The sequence below is a fragment of the Xyrauchen texanus genome, chromosome 4 (genome assembly GCF_025860055.1).
Source record: "Xyrauchen texanus isolate HMW12.3.18 chromosome 4, RBS_HiC_50CHRs, whole genome shotgun sequence".
Classification (NCBI taxonomy): Eukaryota; Metazoa; Chordata; class Actinopteri; order Cypriniformes; family Catostomidae; genus Xyrauchen; species Xyrauchen texanus.
In genome coordinates, this window is record NC_068279.1 from 43,546,827 (window position 1) to 43,565,359 (window position 18,533).

At 39.4% G+C, this 18,533-nt stretch overlaps 2 protein-coding genes across 3 annotated transcripts in view; both read left to right on the forward strand.

The window, feature by feature from the left end:
* LOC127641942 (cell surface glycoprotein MUC18-like) overlaps positions 1-8,812 on the forward strand; it is a 66,106-nt gene extending 57,294 nt beyond the window's left edge. For both annotated transcript variants that reach the window (XM_052124715.1, XM_052124722.1), the window contains exons 9-16: positions 1,164-1,279; positions 1,427-1,568; positions 1,739-1,869; positions 2,376-2,517; positions 4,177-4,215; positions 5,111-5,240; positions 6,443-6,557; positions 6,947-8,812. In XM_052124715.1, the coding sequence (XP_051980675.1) occupies positions 1,164-1,279; positions 1,427-1,568; positions 1,739-1,869; positions 2,376-2,517; positions 4,177-4,215; positions 5,111-5,240; positions 6,443-6,557; positions 6,947-6,967 (836 nt within the window). In that variant the 3' untranslated portion in view covers positions 6,968-8,812. The remainder of the gene's footprint in view (positions 1-1,163; positions 1,280-1,426; positions 1,569-1,738; positions 1,870-2,375; positions 2,518-4,176; positions 4,216-5,110; positions 5,241-6,442; positions 6,558-6,946) is intronic.
* Positions 8,813-12,592: 3,780 nt separating this feature from the next.
* On the forward strand, positions 12,593-17,336 carry LOC127643154 (TLC domain-containing protein 5). The gene is made up of 3 exons (XM_052125746.1): positions 12,593-12,815; positions 13,048-13,250; positions 16,390-17,336. The coding sequence occupies exons 2-3, from the start codon at positions 13,055-13,057 to the stop codon at positions 16,920-16,922; spliced, it is 729 nt and encodes a 242-aa protein (XP_051981706.1). The 5' UTR covers positions 12,593-12,815; positions 13,048-13,054; the 3' UTR covers positions 16,923-17,336.
* Positions 17,337-18,533: the final 1,197 nt, after the last annotated feature.

An 18,533-nucleotide genomic window follows, 5' to 3' on the forward strand; every position in this document is an offset into this window, starting at 1 on the left:
CTGTATTTAATGTGTTTATTAAGTAACAGATTAGTAAAAATGCATCCGACCATCTGAAAATGAAAAATATATGCATGGATTACAGAATTTAAAGGAATGTTCTGGGTTCAATACAAGTTAAGCTTGATCGACAACATTTGTAGCGTAAATGTTTATTACCATAAAAAATTATTGCAGTAGGGTGAGCAAGAGACAGACACAGTGGATGTGGTGTCCAAAAAATGGGAATAAATAGTGTCCAGGGGGAATAGTGTTGAAAATAAAGGGGAACCTGGCAGGTTGGGGAAGTGCTCATGGAATGGCCCAGGCGTGTGCGGGGTCCGACGGCCACATGCGCTCCTCACCTTGGTCCGAGGCGCGTGGGGTGGCGTCGTCCTTGGCGGCCAGTCTTCCAAGGCACGCGGCAGGTGAGAGGGCAAGGTGGCCCGGTCTCTAGCCCGTCGTCCTTAATTCATGCTGTCCTCCCCGGCATCGCATATAATTAATGCCGGGGGTCCAAGGAGCGGGTCCGGCAATGCATTTAACTCGGCCGAACCCGCCCAGCTCTGCTCCTAGGCCTATGAAGATGCCAGTGTGTGCACACATGGAGAATTGAAGCCGGCCTCCCGAGAAGAGGCGTGCTCTACATTTTATTGGCAGTGGTGATGAGGATAAACACACAATCAGGTGTGCCTCATTTCCCCACTGTCCAAACAAGACTTATTAATTATGCGCCTCTTCTCTCTCCTGCCCACTACCGTCGTGAGCCTGGCTGAAGGACGGCCCTCAGAGGTGGGGTGACAATGACGAGAGGGAGGGACATTCATTCCTTGCTTATTAAAGAAAATAATCATAATGGAATTGAATTATTGTCAGAGCAAGCTTTTTACACCTCTGTTAAGTAGATATTCATTGCCTAATTTGGGAGTTCTGTAATGTAATTGTTTTGTGTTCCATAGTTTCCATAGACCTTTATTAACACAAAATTGTAATATTCATTTTCAAAGAGAGCATACAAAGAGAACTTGGGTCTTAACACAAAAGCATTGATAGTATCTCAGAAGAGAACACATTCTCTCAAGTTGATTTTAAGGCTGTAATTAAATTAAATTGGATTTAATTAGTCAGTTCTCACAACAAGGTTTTAACTCTGAATTGTTGAGTGTTTATGTATGTTTGTGCAGATCTGGACCCAGCTGTGGTGGTGCCCAAAGACTCGGAGGTCATGCTGAAAGGGGAGAGTCTGACAGCCACCTGCAATGCGCTGTCGTCTTTAGAGACCTCTACTGTGTGGTTTAAGGTAACACCGAAATGGTTCTCCATTCACAGATTCACGCTTCCATTCAGAACTTTAGACACTCTCATTCACTTTCTGGTTGTGCTTTATAGCTTCTTTGAAATCCATCTATTCATCTCTATATTTGTTTGTATCCATTTGTGTGTGCAGGATGGACTTGAGATCGGAAGAGGACACATACTGCAGCTGCACGATGCCACGTTTGACACTGCAGGACAATACGACTGTGAGGTGACAGTACTGTCCCTCCCAGGCCTACAGACCAGCGGTTCTGTCAATATCATTGTACAGGGTAAACAAGTGCTCATCAAGTAACTAAAACAGATGATATTCAGGATCAGAACGCAGTCTACTCATATTACTATGTAAAGTCCTATAAATAATTTGTAGCCTTATAGCAATTAATCAGCATTTGTGTAAAGCTGCATATTTAAAGCTCTGTTACTGGATATCTTTCTACAGGTGCACCTCAGATGAAGGATGCAGAGAGGGAGATTGAGCTGACTGAAAGAGTGGGGGTGTGGGTAAATTTGACCTGTGAGGTGAGAGGTCACCCCAAACCTGCCATAACCTGGAGCATCACTGGCAGTCAGGTAACATACATAGCTTATCTACCAGCTCTCTGAACTCTGCTCATGTTACAGGGAGTTTTTTGGATTGACGACTTTGTGTGTGTGTGTGTGTGTGTGTGTGTGTGTGTGTGTGTGTGTGTGTGTGTGTGTGTGTGTGTGTATGTGTGAGCTGCATGTATTTATCACTTTGTGGGGACCAAATGTCCCCATAAGGATAGTAAAACCCGAAATTTTTGACCTTGTGGGGACATTTTGTCGGTCCCCATGAGGAAAACAGCTTATAAATCATACTAAATTATGTTTTTTGAAAATGTAAAAATGCAGAAAGTTTTCTGTGAGGGTTAGGTTTAGGGGTAGGGTTAGGTTTAGGGGATAGAATATAAAGTTTGTACAGTATAAAAACCATTATGTCTATGGAAAGTCCCCATAAAACATGGAAACACAACATGTGTGTGTGTGTGTGTGTGTGTGTGTGTGTGTGTGTGTGTGTGTGTGTGTGTGCGTGTGTGTGTGTGTGTTTTGCTCAGAGCTGGCGTGAGGTGGTTAAAAGAGAGACGGAGGATCAAATCTACAGTGTTGTGATGCTTAAAGTCAGTGCTGACACTGTAGCCACCTGCAACTCATCAAATGACTTTGGAATAGAGACAGAGACATACAACATCAGAAGCAGTAAGACTCAATTTTCTTCTTTTATGTACACCGTCTGTTTGCCTTTGTCTTCGGCTTCTTTTTATTATTTTACATCCTGCTTTTGAGAGTACCTCTGCTTTTATCATTTTTTTTTTTTATAATTTACTTATCCTGTGTGACTTTCCTTTTGGAACACAAAAGGAGATATTTCGAAGAATATTATTGCTGCTCTTTTCCATACAATGAAAACTTATAGGGACCACAAGTTGACAAGCCCCAAAGAGTGGGAAATTAGAAGCACCATAAAAGTTGTCCAAACAGCTCATACAGTATATTCAAGATCTTCTGAGTCCATATGATCGCTTTTTAAGGAACTGAGCTTACGTAGTTATTTATTTATAAAAACATATTTTGTTTTTTTCCCTTTTTCTCCCAATTTGGAATGCCCAAATCCCAATGTGCTTTGTAAGTCCTCGTGGTCACATAGTGATTCATCTCAATCCGGATGGCGGAGGACGAATCCCAGCTGCCTCCACGTCTGAGAACGTCAACCTGTGCATATTAGCACGTGGCTTGTTAAGCACGTTGTCACGGAGACATAACGCATGTGGAGGCTTCACGCCATCCACACCCAACTCACTATGCGCCCCACCGAGAATGAACCACAATATAGCGACCGCAAGGAGGTTATCCCATGTGACTCAAACCTCCCTAGCAACCGGGCCAATTTGGTTGCTTAGGAGACCTGGCTGGAGTCACTCAGCATGTCCTGGATTAAAACTTGTGAACTCCAGGGGTGGTAGCCAGTGTCTTTACCAATGAGATACCCAGGCCCCTGCATACGTAGTTATTAACAGAAAATCTTGTCCTTCATCATTGCTCTCAAATCTCAGCTTTTTGAAAACCCCTGGTCACTATACGCTTTCATTGTATGAAAAAGAGCAGTGTGGACATTCTTCAAAATTTCTCCTTTTGTGTTCCATGGAAGAAAGAAAATAAATTTTTTTGGAACAACATTGGGGTGGGTTCGTGCATTTTCATTACATTTTTTGGGGTGGGGGAATGAAATAAACAATATGAATATGAAAAAAAAAAAAAAAACACTCACCTGGAGCTAACAAGGGTAATGCCTATACAGTAAAAACTCTGAGTCTATATAAAGGCTATCACATTTGTATAATTTCACATGTTATTCTGGAAAAAAATTTGAAAATTGGCTTTTGATCAAATGCGTTCCCTGATATACCTCTGGAACAAAAACTCTTTTGGCCAGATTTTGTTCAAAATCACGTCACACCAGTTCATTCTTCAATTTCGTATGAAGTATATTGGGGCCGTTAATGATCAAACTGATGAGCTTCACGCAACGCTCCACATTTTTTCCATAATAAAAGCAGATCAGAACACTTAAATAATAATGAGTATAAATATATAAGAATCCACACTCTGCTTTGCTTGAAACTTCTCTCATCCAACACCTCAACAACACGCACATCCACAGCGCCCCCCAATGGACTTAATTGTCACTGTAAGATGTGGTGACATACAGAGAGAACAGTGTAATTCAACAATGCTCAATGCAAGCAAAAATGTATTTGCTATATAATTTTTGTGCACATCCCTTGTTTGAATTTATTTGATTGTTAATATTTGGTTTGTGAATTAAAAATGTTAATGTTGTCCCTTGTGTTCCACCAGTTCCGTTCTCTCAGACTCCAACGGCGAGAAAAACTTCAGGTAAAAATTCTTTCTGTTCTGTTAGAATGGATTGCTAGTTTTAAACCAACTCCAAGTTCAAAGCCCATATCAATCAAACAATGAATGATCAGCTGAGGTACTTGAATAATTCATAGATTTTATATGGTGAAGCCTCCGCATTAGCTCGGTTAGCTTGGCTCTTCGTGCCAGCCTCTGGGCATATTTAAAATTCTGAGTGAAGAAAAGTCAGAGAGTAAAAAAAGCAAGCAGAAATTGAAGCAGGCATTACTTCAGAAAGCAAGGCTGGATCCAGCACCAAATGTTTTTCCAAGATGAATTTATAATTAGTTCAATGTGAATATTTAAACAAATGTTTTGAAGTGCTGGGCTAGAGCCGTGACTATTAAGCTATTATGGTGAACATTGTGGTAGCGGCCTGCTGTTTTATTGAGTAGATTTAACTCATAAAATTCATTCCCAGACAATTGTTTGTGGTCTCTTTATGTTTATTTATAGCATTTGATGACGCTTCCTTAGAATGGCGCTCCATAATTTACTTAAGTTGACTATTAGGACTCATCTCTTAGTGCATTTTACTTAACCGCTCTCATTATATATTTCACATAGTTCATACCAAACTTGTCTCATATGTAAGGTCATACGTCCTTGTAATGTGGCACATGTTAAATGTATACAAATAAAATGTTTTATTTAAATGTTCCACCCATTGTTTATGTAAAAAATACAGCAAATTTGTCCATTGCTCTTAATATGATCTAGTATTGTATTTCATTTGCATTTCAGAGAATGTATTTATACTTTTATTGCATTCCAGCATGCATTTATTGTCTTTTGTTGAAATGATAATAGGTCATTGGTTATCAGACTTCAGTTAGTCATACTAATGTTGGCGTCCTTCATTCTCTCTCTCCAGTGGATAATAGTGGTGTGATTATTGTGGTGATCATTGTAAGCATTCTGTTGCTGGCCATCCTGGGCAGTATCTTCTACTTCCTGTATAAAAAGGGCAAGTTACCTTGTGGACACTCAGGCAAGCAAGAAATGTATGTAAAACAGTTTTTCCTTTCCATCTATTTTAATATCACAGTGTCATAGAATTTGGAAACAAGAACCATTTTCTTTTTTAAATTCGGAACTTGTTCCATGTTTTCTTTTGTAACAACAACAAAATGCATTTCTTATTTCCAGACTTTTCTGCATCAAAAGTATTTTTAATGGAACCATTAAGATGAATCAGAACCAGAATTGTTTAATTCTTTATGATTGCCATTCCTACTATGTCAGATACATATAGTAAATGAATATGGCTTTCAAGTATACACTTACAAAACATTTTACACATTTTTGATACATTTACAAAGGTAATAAAAATTTTGGACATACTTGGTAATAACATGGCTTTCTTTGAAGTACCGTGTAAACGGATCAATGGAAAGGAGGAGGCGAGAACCAGCTTGACAATATAAATAATAGTTTAATTGGTAAACTTAAAACAAGGACACAAACACACACATGGCGGACATGTCCGTAAACTATCTCTCTCTCCCGCACGATCCTCTGCAGTTGACCTTTATCCCTCTCGAAGGCTTGATTAGCCTAATACGGGACCGGGCCCTCCGCCCTGCCACATACCTTTTAAGTACTTTTGTGGTGGCGTAGTGGGCTAAAGCACATAACTGGTAATCAGAAGGTTGCTGGTTCGATCCCCACAGACACCACCATTGTGCCCTTGAGCAAGGCACTTAACTCCAGGTTGCTCTGGGGGGATTGTCCCTGTTATAAGTGCACTGTAAGTCGCTTTGTATAAAATCATCTCCAAATGCATAAATGTAAATGTAATCATTTAGTACCATGGTATATTTCAAAGTACCATAGTATTAACATTAAAAACAATCTTTTTTTCCATGGTAATTTGGGTAATTTGACTCCCTCATAGCAAAGCTTTGGTAATGTTTTTGTCATGCTCTAACAGTGTTTGCAAGGCAGCAGTGTATTTATTTTCCTCAAACATTATTGTTAAGAGTATATTCTAAACCCCATGATTTAACCTGACAATGGCAGCGCTGCTCCAATGCAGCATTTCATTTACACATACCGTAACTAAAGCTTAAACAAACTTTTTTGCCACCTTGCAAGCTCTGCTGTTTCCTTCAGGAACAGTAAAACATCATTGAATAATTTGTGCAACCAAACGGTGCAGTCTGGTGTTTCAGTATGTTAATCTCTACATCATTAATGCCTACAGCACCAAGGAGAAGACGAACACGGATGACATCGTTGTAGAGATGAAGGCAAAAAAGATGGAAGAGTCTGTGTTACTAAAGGGAGTCAATGGTGACAACAAACCACCCACTGACCAGGTAACTGTGAGTACTGAGATTTCAAGAACTAAATCATTAGTCAAAGATTAATGATCATAGTGGGTAAAGACAAGTGTGCGATTTCTGCATCCCCATTGTCACCAAACAGACAGTTTTCAGACAGATTTAATAAAACTCTACCTGTTTTCCATTGGTTGATAAACAGATAGTCCCGCCCCAAACTCAGGCCATTGGCTGAACCAGTGTTGCTGTTTCAAACTGGATAGGCTGCTCAAACAGAGGAATGTTTTGATAGTGCCACAATAGTTAGTAGATAGTGAAAAATTACACATCAGCAATTATTAGAATGAGATTACCTTGGGGTTTGTTTGTGGTCTTTATTTCACCTGAACTAATGTTATTTTTTACAACTCTTTCCTGGGGTAAAGAACATTACTCTAAGCTCATAAACCGGAGGCTTATCAGCAATTAAAGACCCTATTTTGTGCCTCCCTGCTGGCCCAACAATCAAGTCTTACGACCTGGAGGACTTCTTGTGCTGCAGCCATCTTTTCTGGATAAAGTGGACTGTACTTCTGTTTTACATTTGGGTAAATGGGACTTAAGCAAGCTGATCCATTAAGGAAGATCGGTGTCCATTTTCTACTGATTCTCCAACGTCTGCTTTTCTTCAAATGTTGACCAGTTCAAGCCATTTGACCTCATTCATGAAACACAAGCGGAACAAACTCCTGTGTAAATTGTTCGTGAAACCATTCTTACGTAAATTGTTTCATCCAATTGAAAGCGTCAGTTTACGTAAGAACAGTTTTAAGAACGGTTCGCATAGAAATTCATTCCGCTTGTTTCATGAATGAGACCCAATGTCACAATGCCCTTTTTAGACATCAGAAATGTATATAATATAAATATATTTAGTTACCGATCCTACTTGTGACCTTTGTGTGCTTTTAAACTCTGTTCAGCAAATATTTTAGTTTCTGTTCATTCATAACAGCCCAGAAACGTAAGAAGAACAATATTTGGTTTATTAAAATCAGTTGGATTATTAGTCACATTTCTGAAACATATGACATAAGTACAGAACCATTCTTCTTATATTGTAATATTCCAGTAATCACAAAGGACCAAAAAGTCAAGCAAAGTTCAGTGCTAATTTAAATGTTAGATGTTGTAATTTAAGTGAAAACATTACCTAAGAGACACTGAGAATAACATCAATATACCCATATCATATCATAAACCCACAGCCCTTCACAATAAGAACCCCTGTCCAAATAAATACCAAAATGATACATGGTCCAACTTCATCAAACTACTGCAGAACTCTTGTACTGTTTGTAAATAGTCGTAGGGAAGGAAATTGTAGCTCTTTGTGTTTTGACTGCTGTGGGATATTGCAGCTCCCTCTATTTCTGCCTCAACTGCAGTGCCTGAGGAAATGTGTCTTCATTTCACCTCAATGATAGTTACACTGAAATCTTTGCATTGCCTCTTGTATGTTCTGCGCATGTCTATGTATTTGTTGAAGGGGAAAGTGTTATTTCAATAAAATGCCATGAATATTTGTACGTTTCATAAAGAGAAGAATTATGTTTTAGCCTGAAAACGTTTTGCTCCTTAAAATGTTTTTTTGTGAGATACCGTTTCATTTTTAGGTTTGGAAAAGTGCATTTGTGAGACACCAGGCATTACTTATTTTAATGTACATAGTTAATACTGTTTCACTGACATGATGTTGAATTTGTGCAGTAAGGAGTCAGGAGGACGTGATGCACATGCTATACAGTACATACTAATGACTATTATTACCAGCCCCTAAAACCATGCTTGGACAAATCGTAAAGTTTTTCATTATGGCTGAACGTTTTTGCATTTTTGTGTTTGCTTTTTTGTTGTTTAAAAGTCACGTTCTCTTAAAAAGCCTTTGCATTAATAGATGTAACAGTAAAACACAGGCACTTTTTTGTTTGCAAGAGTTGCATTGTTAAAATTGCAGTTCATCGGTCTTTATGTTTTCTAAAGATTAGTGCTTGCCATTTAAGACTATTGTCAGAACACTGTTTAACCACTGCATATTACACTGGCCTGTAGACCTTTCCTTACCTGTCCATGTGAGATAAAATATGTTTTATTAGCTGAAACTATCATTATCATTGTAGAGTGCTCACAAACAAAGTAATGCCATGTTTCTTGTTGGTTGTAAGTTGTACCTGTGGTTTGATGCTTGCATTTTTTATATAATTGTCTACATTTTTTGGCCAAAAAAATACAATAAAAATACAAATAAAGATATGCAATTCAATGTCTGTTTCTGGCTTCTTGGAAATATTCACTGTAATGGATATGTTTAGAAGCAAACCAAAGAAAATTGAATTACACATGCCTGGTCAGCCGGCTCTTTGTCCAGTTGTGTTTTCTTTGGCACACTTTAGTTCAGAAGTGCAGAAAGTGTTTTACAGAGTCCATCTGCTGAAGTGAGCTGTCCTGCACTGACTGTTCTCGGCAGACCCGAGGGGATTTTTTTTTTTTCAAACCACAATTTACACGGTATCTTTTATTGAGACCACGGCCTACAATAGGCATATTTGCACAGTCATTCAATCTTACAGAATACACTGCTCTTAAATATTATAAAATGTTCTATAAAGTGTTGTAGCAAAATAGCAGCGGTGGAAAATTGAATTAGTGCTGAATAGCCCCTCTTTGCTTATAAACAAACTACTTGGCTTATTTTTAAGGTGTCCATAGCTAATAATTAATAGTGTTATACTTACTCACATGGTCAATTTAATTTGGCAATCCATAGCCTATAAGACACAATAGACACACAATGTCAGAAAAGGAAACACTAATACATTGTCAATAAGTGTGCAGTAGAATATGCACATAAAACAACATGATTGTGTTGTAACGGGATGATAGAACTGACATTCTGTCACTGTTACTCATAACAGCAAGACACATTAAAATTAGCATGCACAATGTTTAATTCAGCTTCATCTATTTGTCAGACATGTTCTATTTCATGATGGGTAGATTTGAAAGAAAAGAGCAAGGCTGTCCTCTACTGGTCATCAAGTAGAGTTGTGAAAAAACTGGTTGCAAAGGAAAATTTGGAGAGAAAAATCTGGGCAAAAACTTGCACTATCCATTTTTATTGAGGCCTACCCAAAAGTAATTTCCTGGCTACGCCCTTGCTTGTTTGTTTATGTGAGCTGGAAGCACATAAATACCCCATTGTTTTTCGAGATTGTTTATAATTAAAAATCCAACGTTATGCACCAAATCTTATTATTATTCCTTTTCCGGTTATTATTGGGATTTTGGTTGAGCAACAAACATACATCTCGGATTTTACTCATTTTGGACTCTTGTAGCCTCTCTATTTGTGCACTTCACAGTAAGGAAAGACTATGACATTTTTTAACATTCTTCAATTAATCTATTTCAGAACTATCGGCCGATTAATCTATTATCTGCCTTTTCCACCACCTTAGTTATCATATTGGCAAAATCCACTATTGATATTACCTCTATATTGTAGCATACATTTTATTAGTGAAGTCAATAATAACATTGCTCAATGACTTGTATGATTACTGTATTGCCATGTTCATCAACTAATTTTCTTGGCTGAACCAAAGGTTGAAAGAATACTGATGAATTAAGACTGATAATGCTGCAGTTAACAAAATAAACATCTGTTGCATGAATAAACTGATTATTTCCCCCAGGTCCTGCTGGCAGTTAATAATCTTCCTCAGTGTCAGATTATAGCTGAGCTGCATGTGGATTAATGCTGGGACTCAGATACCTGTCTGTGTCCCCCATTCCCAGGACACACTTCAAGGGCAAAGGGATGCTTTTTACAGTGTGAGACTATACACTTGTCAAGGAGCGAACAAAAACAAAAACAAAATTCTTTCAATTAAAAGAAGAAAAGACTTCATTATGCATGAAATGTTATGTACAATTCTGACAATAATCAAGAATGTTGTTTATGTTGGAATAGTTATGTGCATCAAGGGTGTAGCAGCCAGGGTGGATGTGGGGTACATGTCCCCTGCACTCTTTAAAAAAGGTAATTCGGTCCCCCACACTTTTCCAAGCTAAACCCATATCGAGTCCAAATGGTGTATTTGTATACAGTTTTCTTTGTGTTTTGTTACTTTGGACTGAATAAGCCAATCACAGGTGAGATTCATTAGCCGAAACAACCCTTGCGTAATAGGCAGTCAGTCAGACAGACAATCTAGTCAACACGGTTCTGTTCATTTCGACAAAGATGCTTTAAACTTATCATTTATCCATGTTTTTTATCGGCATTGATGTTGATCTAAATTAATAGTCTAGAGATGAGAAACACATAAACCAGTTATCAGCATATCGTTCATGATTGGCAGCATTACAGCATCTGTAGACATAAACATTTTAAAGGATTAAAATTTTCTTTTTATCATTGATTCAGTGACTAACTCATTTCGCACAAGACATCACCAGGTGACATCACCAGAAATGCTCACTGAATCATTAAATGGCTCTGAACTCATTTTGCATTTAATTTGCAATACTTGAATCTTTAAAAAACTACAAATGCTTACTATATACTATATAAATACTATAAAGTTTATAATACTTATATAATACTTGTATATTCATAAATAGTGTAATATATTGTGACAAGTAGGAGGGCGTGGCCAGGCCGAGAGAGTGATAAAGGGGAGCCGGAGATGCCAGTTCGGGAGAGAGAGTGACACACGTGGTCGTGTGTTTGTTTTATGTTGTTTTAAGTTCACTTACATCATTAAAGTTCTGTTGACTGTCCTCCCTGTTCCAGCCTCCTCCTTGCCAATCGTGAACCCATTATATTGGTGCTGAAACCTGGGAAGAAGGAGGGATGCGCTGTCATGTAGTCATCGCTGCTGCCATCGGCCAGGGGCGGAGCTGTGGCGGTCTGCTGGGTGACAGAAGAGTCATGCCGGCCATCCGCCGTGAGTAGGAGGAACTGCTGCCATCCACAAGGTACGGGAGGAGCCGTTCCATCTGCCAGGGGTTGGAGGACTCACTGCCGCCCTGCCGGGGAGGAGCGGCTGTCGTCCCCCAGAGGTCGGAGGAGTGGATGGAGACTGGCGAGCAAGTTTTTCTCTCTCTCTCTCTCCTCTCTCTCTGTCTCTGTTTCTCCTGCTCGCACTTTCCCTATCCTCTCTCCCCTCTCCCACCCCTCGTATATCACCAGGTTCCCAGGAGGCGGGGTGGACCATCGGCTGCCGGATTGGCTGGTAGGGCAGCGCCTCCCCTCCAGAGATGGGCAGGAGATAGTAGGCCAGTCTGGATGGCGCTTTGGCCTGAACCGGGCAGGGGAGGAGTGTGACGAGGAGGAGGGCGTGGCCGGGCCATGAGGGTGCTTGGCCGGTGTTGAGTCAACTAATCAGCTGGAGAGAGAGATAAAGGGGAGCTGTAGATGCCAGTTCTGGAGAGAGAGAGAGACACATGTGGCCGCGCTGTGTGTGTTTATGCTTGTTTTACAATGTTTTAAGTTCAGTTACGTCATTAAAGTTATGTTGACTGTCCTGCGGGTTCCCGCCTCCTCCTTGCCCATCCTGATCCCATTACATATATAAATACTGTACTTTAAGTGCACTTTTAAATGATTGCTACGCCCCTGATTGTGCATTGGATTTGCCTGTATGCGTTGCACTATTAGCAGAAGCACATCTCAATCTCATTTGTTAGTACACTATCACAGTAATCCTATGCCATGCCTGTAAGGCTCACCCAGTAACTGATACAATCAATGACATTGCGCTATACTTTCCTACTTGATCCATTACCAACTTCCTTCCTTACTACGGTAGAGCTTGAATTAAATTAAACTGTTGGAAGTTTAGAAGAGCACAAATCTTCCTACTATATACCATAGAATGGGCAGACGAATGGCTCCATGTTGTTAGGAATTTAGCTGCGATGGGGCATATTGGGAGTAAAGAGTCTAATCTCATAAGAGGCTTAAGCTGCTTGAAGCCGCATAGAGAAGAGGAAGTGAGCGATCAGAAGCATTGTTAGGCTGTGATTGTGTCTACTGTGTCAGGCCACTTTTGGGCAGAAAGGAGTTTTCTGTAGGAGAACATTGCTGAGTGCATGTCTGGGGATGTCACTTGCAACTGGATGACTTGACAATGCTGCAATGCCAGAATGAGAGATGAGGTGAAGCCTGGAATTATTTTCATGGAGTTAGCAAGCAGCGTTGAGCTTGAAGGATGTTTCAGTTCATATACGTGATGAACTTTATTTAAGGTTTGTTAATGGAATCTCTACAAAATACATATGAGCAATTAACTCACACAATTGAGATGATAGTCATTAGTAATATGTCTGAAGAAGTTACGTCTAAATCATTGCCAAATCATCACACGTCAAAATTGTTGATACATTCATCCGCAAGCCTATTGGTTGTATGCAGGCAGCAATACTGGCACTGCACAGATAATGTGTCTTATTAACATTTCTATATATTTTGACTTTCCAGTGTAGAGATGCCCTTATTCATTGTGGAGATGAGTTGCAGCCTGATTGGCTGGCTCTTTCTGTACTTGTTGCTGTGTCATTTAAATAGTGAGAGAGATAAGGAGTGGAACTGCAGACTGGTAACTCTGCTCCATGGCATCCTGATTGTATGTGTGACTGCCTATATTGGGTTCATTGCTGGGCCATGGCCGTTCACACACCCAGGTGAGTTCGCCTTCCTTCCTGATTTTTAGTTATTTATTAAGCATTACGAATTATTGATGGAAAGCATCACTATTACTATTGCTTAAAATGTGGGTTAGGGGTTTTTCGACAATTCCAAGTCTTAAACATCTTTGTGTAGCTCGTCTCACATGTAAGATAAAATACTATGATAATGAATGATATCTTAAATTGTGTAAAAAGTGATTAGACTTTAGAATTAAGCCTGGTAGACATAAAAATGGTTGAAAAATCACATAAACATACAATGAAGGTGGGACCCGAGGCACATCTGGGTACCAGAATAATTCTTGTGACTTGGGCTGTAGTAAGTAACCATCAAGAATACCATAGTAAACACCATTCAGAATACAGTACCTTATCAGCCCCATAGCAATGCATTGGCAACCACCCATTCGTTCTACAAGGATAAGCACCAAAAATCTCAGTCTGAGCTCACAAAATTTACGTGACCATGCTGTATAACATGGTTGGCTGAAGTTTCCCAGTGAAATGTCTAGCGTGGGGCACCAAAAGCAATTGAAATGATAATGCTGTCAGAAGAGGTTTTAAGTTGAATGGATGTTTTCATGATTAAAACGTACCTCCCTAACCTGGAATTTTAACCTAAACCTAACCAATAGTCTCCAAATAGATCAATGAGAGGTTAACAGACATCCTTATACTAAACCGATAGTGTTTTAAAAACAAAAGCCAAATTAAAAGCATATTTTCTAAAGCAAACACATAATTTCTGGGGCTTCTGTGAGACTTTCGTCCCACGTGTCAGCTTGCATGGTTTATTGAGCTTGAACCACGGTCTTCTGAATCCTATGTCCAGCAATCTTTCAGATGAGCTAGTGTTTTCCTTTGCACCAACACAGACCATATACAGTATCTCACAAAAGTGAGTACACCCCTCACATTTTTGTAAATATTTGATTATACCTTTTCATGTGACAACACTGAAGAAATGACACTTTGCTACAATGTAAAGTAGTGAGTGTACAGCTTGTATAACAGTGTAAATTTGCTGTCCCCTCAAAATAACTCAACACACAGCCATTAATGTCTAAACCGCTGGCAACAAAAGTGAGTACACCCCTAAGTGAAAACGTCAAAATTTGGCCCAATTAGCCATTTTTCCTCTCCGGTGTCACGTGACTTGTTAGTGTTACAAGGTCTCAGGTGTGAATGGGGAGCAGGTGTGTTCAATTTGGTGTTCACACTCCCTCATACTGGTCACTGGAAGTTCAACATGGCACCTCATGGCAAAGAACTCTCTGAGGATCTGAAAAAAAGAATTGTTGCTCTACATAAAGATGGCCTAGGCTATAAGAAGATTGCCAAGATCCTGACACTGAGCTGCAGCATGGTGGCCAAGACCATACAGTGGTTTAACAGGACAGGTTCCACTCAGAACAGGCCTCACCATGGTCGATCAAAGAAGTTGAGTGCACGTGCTCAGCGTCATATCTAGAGGTTGTCTTTGGGAAATAGACGTATGAGTGCTGCCAGCATTGCACCAGAGGTTGAAGGGGTGGGGGTCAGCCTGTCAGTGCTCAGACCATACGCCGCACATGGCATCAAAATGGTCTGCATGGCTGTCGTCCCTTAAGGGAGATTCTTCTAAAGATGATGCACAAGAAAGCCCGCAAACAGTTTGCTGAAGACAAGCAGACTAAGGACATGGATTACTGGAACCATGTCCTGTGGTCTGATGAGACCAAGATAAACTTATTTGGTTCAGATGGTGTCAAGCGTCTGTGGCGGAAACCAGGTGAGGAGTACAAAGACAAGTATGTCTTGCCTACAGTCAAGCATGGTGGTGGGAGTGTCATGGTTTGGGGCTGCATGAGTGCTGCCGGCACTGGGGAGCTACAGTTCATTGAGGGAACCACGAATGCCAACATGTACTGTGACATTCTGAAGCAGAGCACGATCCCCTCCCTTCTGGGCCGCAGGGCAGTATTCCAGCATGATAACGACCCCAAACACACCTCCAAGACGACCACTGCCTTGCTAAAGAAGCTGAGGGTGAAGGTGATGGACTGGCTAAGCATGTCTCCAGACCTAAACCCTATTGAGCATCTGTGGGGCATCTTCAAACGGAAGGTGGAGCAGCACAAGGTCTCTAACATCCGCCAGCTCCGTGATGTCGTCATGGAGGAGTGGAAGAGGACTCCAGTGGCAACCTGTGAAGCTCTGGTGAACTCCATGACCAAGAGGGTTAAAGCAGTGCTGCAAAATAATGGTGGCCACACAAAATATTGACACTTAGGGCCCAATTTAGACATTTTCACTTAGGGGTGTACTCACTTTTGTTCCCAGCGGTTTAGACATTAATGGCTGTGTGTTGAGTTATACAACACTGTGTGACACTTGTATGACACTGTTATACAAGCTGTAAACTCACCATTTTACATTGCAGCAAAGTGTCATTTCTTCAGTGTTGTCACATGAAAAGATATAATCAAATATTTGGTGGAGCACGGCTGTATACTGTATATACTGTGTGTTAACATACTGTATATTCTTTTTTCAATCGTTTCCAATCAAGTTCTAATTTTGCCAAAATATGCAAAGACTTCATTTAATTCTGTGTATTTAGGATGGAAAGCTATTTTATTTAAAAACTGTTAAAAATGTAATTTCCATCACACTGTTGTGGGATTTTCCATGAATTTCAGATATCTTTTTTTTTAAATAAACAAAAATGATATTCATTTTCTGTAATGCATGTACATACACTGTCAGATATTGTTAGTAGTCAAATTAAATAATTTGAGTTTGAAAATGTTTTAATGGTATTCTACCTTCTTGAAATTCACTGGGCTGAAAGGGCTGAAAAACCCATATTTAGCTTCGATATATTTCATAATATTCTATTCAAGGTCTATTTAGTTATAGGTATATGATTGGTCAATTTACACTGTAGGTATATACACTGTAGAGATATTTTAAATTAATAATTCAGTTTAAATATTTGACATAAATGGACAAAATCTCATATCATAAAAGCTATGCCCTCATAAATGTAAAATTATTTACAAGGGGCAAATATAGTCCTTTATTGAAAAAAAGGGTGAATAAACCCTTCAGGATTTCATTGGCTCTGACTTCGGACTGCTCTTGTTGCCAGGTACTGAAAACACATCTCTCCAGATCCTGGCTCTGGTCCTCAGCCTGGGATACTTCCTCTTTGACATGGCTTGGTGTGTGTACTTCCGCACGGAGGGTCCAGTGATGCTGGCCCACCACACCATGAGCATCCTTGGGATCCTGCTTGCTCTGGGATTGGGCGAATCAGGCATCGAGACCTGTGCAGTTCTCTTCGGCAGTGAGATTACCAACCCGCTCTTGCAGGCCCGCTGGTTTCTGAAGCGTATGGGCCTCTATGACAGTTTAGCTGGAGATGTGGTGGACCTGCTCTTCATTGTTCTGTTTGCCTCGGTGAGGATCTGTGTTGGGAGCAGAATGCTGTACTGTGAATTAACCTCTCCAAAGCCATCACTAATCATGAAAGTAGGTGGGGTGGCTATTTACTCCCTGTCATGGATCTTCATGGTAGACATTGCACGCTTTGCCTGCCGGAAAACTCAAGCCAAATACAGGCGATGGAAAGAACAGCACAAATTTGATGATACCAATGGACATGCTTCTAAAGTGCAATAGATAATTCTGCATTTGGGCTGAAACATTTTGTATAACTGATTTATGTGTAGTAGGTAGACCTTATTAACACAAAACCAAACCACAGTGCACAAAAAACAACTGTACAGAAACATACACATTTTGGTTAACACTTTACAACAAGATTGATTTATTAACATATGTTAATGCATTAGGCAGGGCCTAATGATACAATCTTGTGGGACACTTGTATGTTTAGGGGGGCAATGTTGACAGTTTCAAGGTCAGTCTGTGGGGCAGAATCAGAAGAATCGGTAAATGTTTAGAAGTAGTAAGTGCATTAAAAGTTAGTTCATGTTAACAAATGTATTTATTTAATGTTAACAAATAAAACCTACCTGTAAAGTGCTAAAGTGCTGATTTTAGTGTTTCTAGATTTGTCCAGCCAATATTTTAACTGGCCTCACAATAACAACAACAAAATCATTTTAATTGTAGTAGCATATATATATATATATATATATATATATATATATATATACACTGATGTCCAAGTTTGGAATAATGTAGTGATTTTGCTCTTATGTAAGAAATTGGTACTTTTATTCACCAAAGTGGCATTCAGAGTGGCACTATGTTTAGTCAGGACATTAATAACATTAAAAATTACAATTACAATTTGAAAGAAAAGTTCAGAACTTCTTAAACTACTTAAAAGAGTAAAAAAATCCTCCATGTGCAACAGTGACATCTTTGCAGATCTTTGTTATTCCAGCTGTCAGTTTGTCCAGATACTCAGGTGACCTTTCACCCCACACTTTCTGTAGCACTTGCCAGGCCCGGACTGGCAATCGGGAGCACCGGGACAATTCCCGCTGGCCTGGCGACTAAGTTGGCCTGCTGCCAGCCAGCGTTTTTTTTTTTTTTTTATTATTATTATTATTTTATATTACTACATTTACCAGTGATCATTTTTGAATTCGTCATTCATTAAAAAATATTATTAATATTAATAACAATAATAAAAAAAAAAATCATGAATCTGTGTGTCTTGACTGGCAAGGCTACGATTGGACTTTACGCCTCAGACAAGCGGTTAAACAGAAAATGCGAGCAGCACCGTCCTAACGTTACATTCGGTGGACAAATCAAAACAAATGAGTGCACACAGAAAACTCACAGAAGCAATGTACTGAGGTAAAAATTCTAATTGTTGTTTTTTTTTATTTATAACATATGATTTATTTTAACATAACACAACTAAGGGAGCTGTTTTGCTGAATATTATCACGATTGAAAATGTTACATTGAATGTATTGTTCAATAAACAAGTAGCGTAGTTAATATTTATTATTAAGTTACTTACATTTTAGACACAAACCATATTAACTGTTTTTGATCTATTTCACCGACTAAAATAGTTCCAAAGGAAAGCTACAGCAGTGTTTTGTTACTGAATGATTCAGCGTTTTGAACGAATCTTTTGTATGAATGACTCACTAATTAAGACTGTCACTTGCCGCCATCTATTGGCGGTTTAGTTTAATGTTTAAGTATTGCATTTTTTTTCAAACATTTATTTAAAACATCAATCTCATAACAATATTTATTGCAGTTGTAATTGCAGTGCACAGGACGTTATGTGCAGACCCA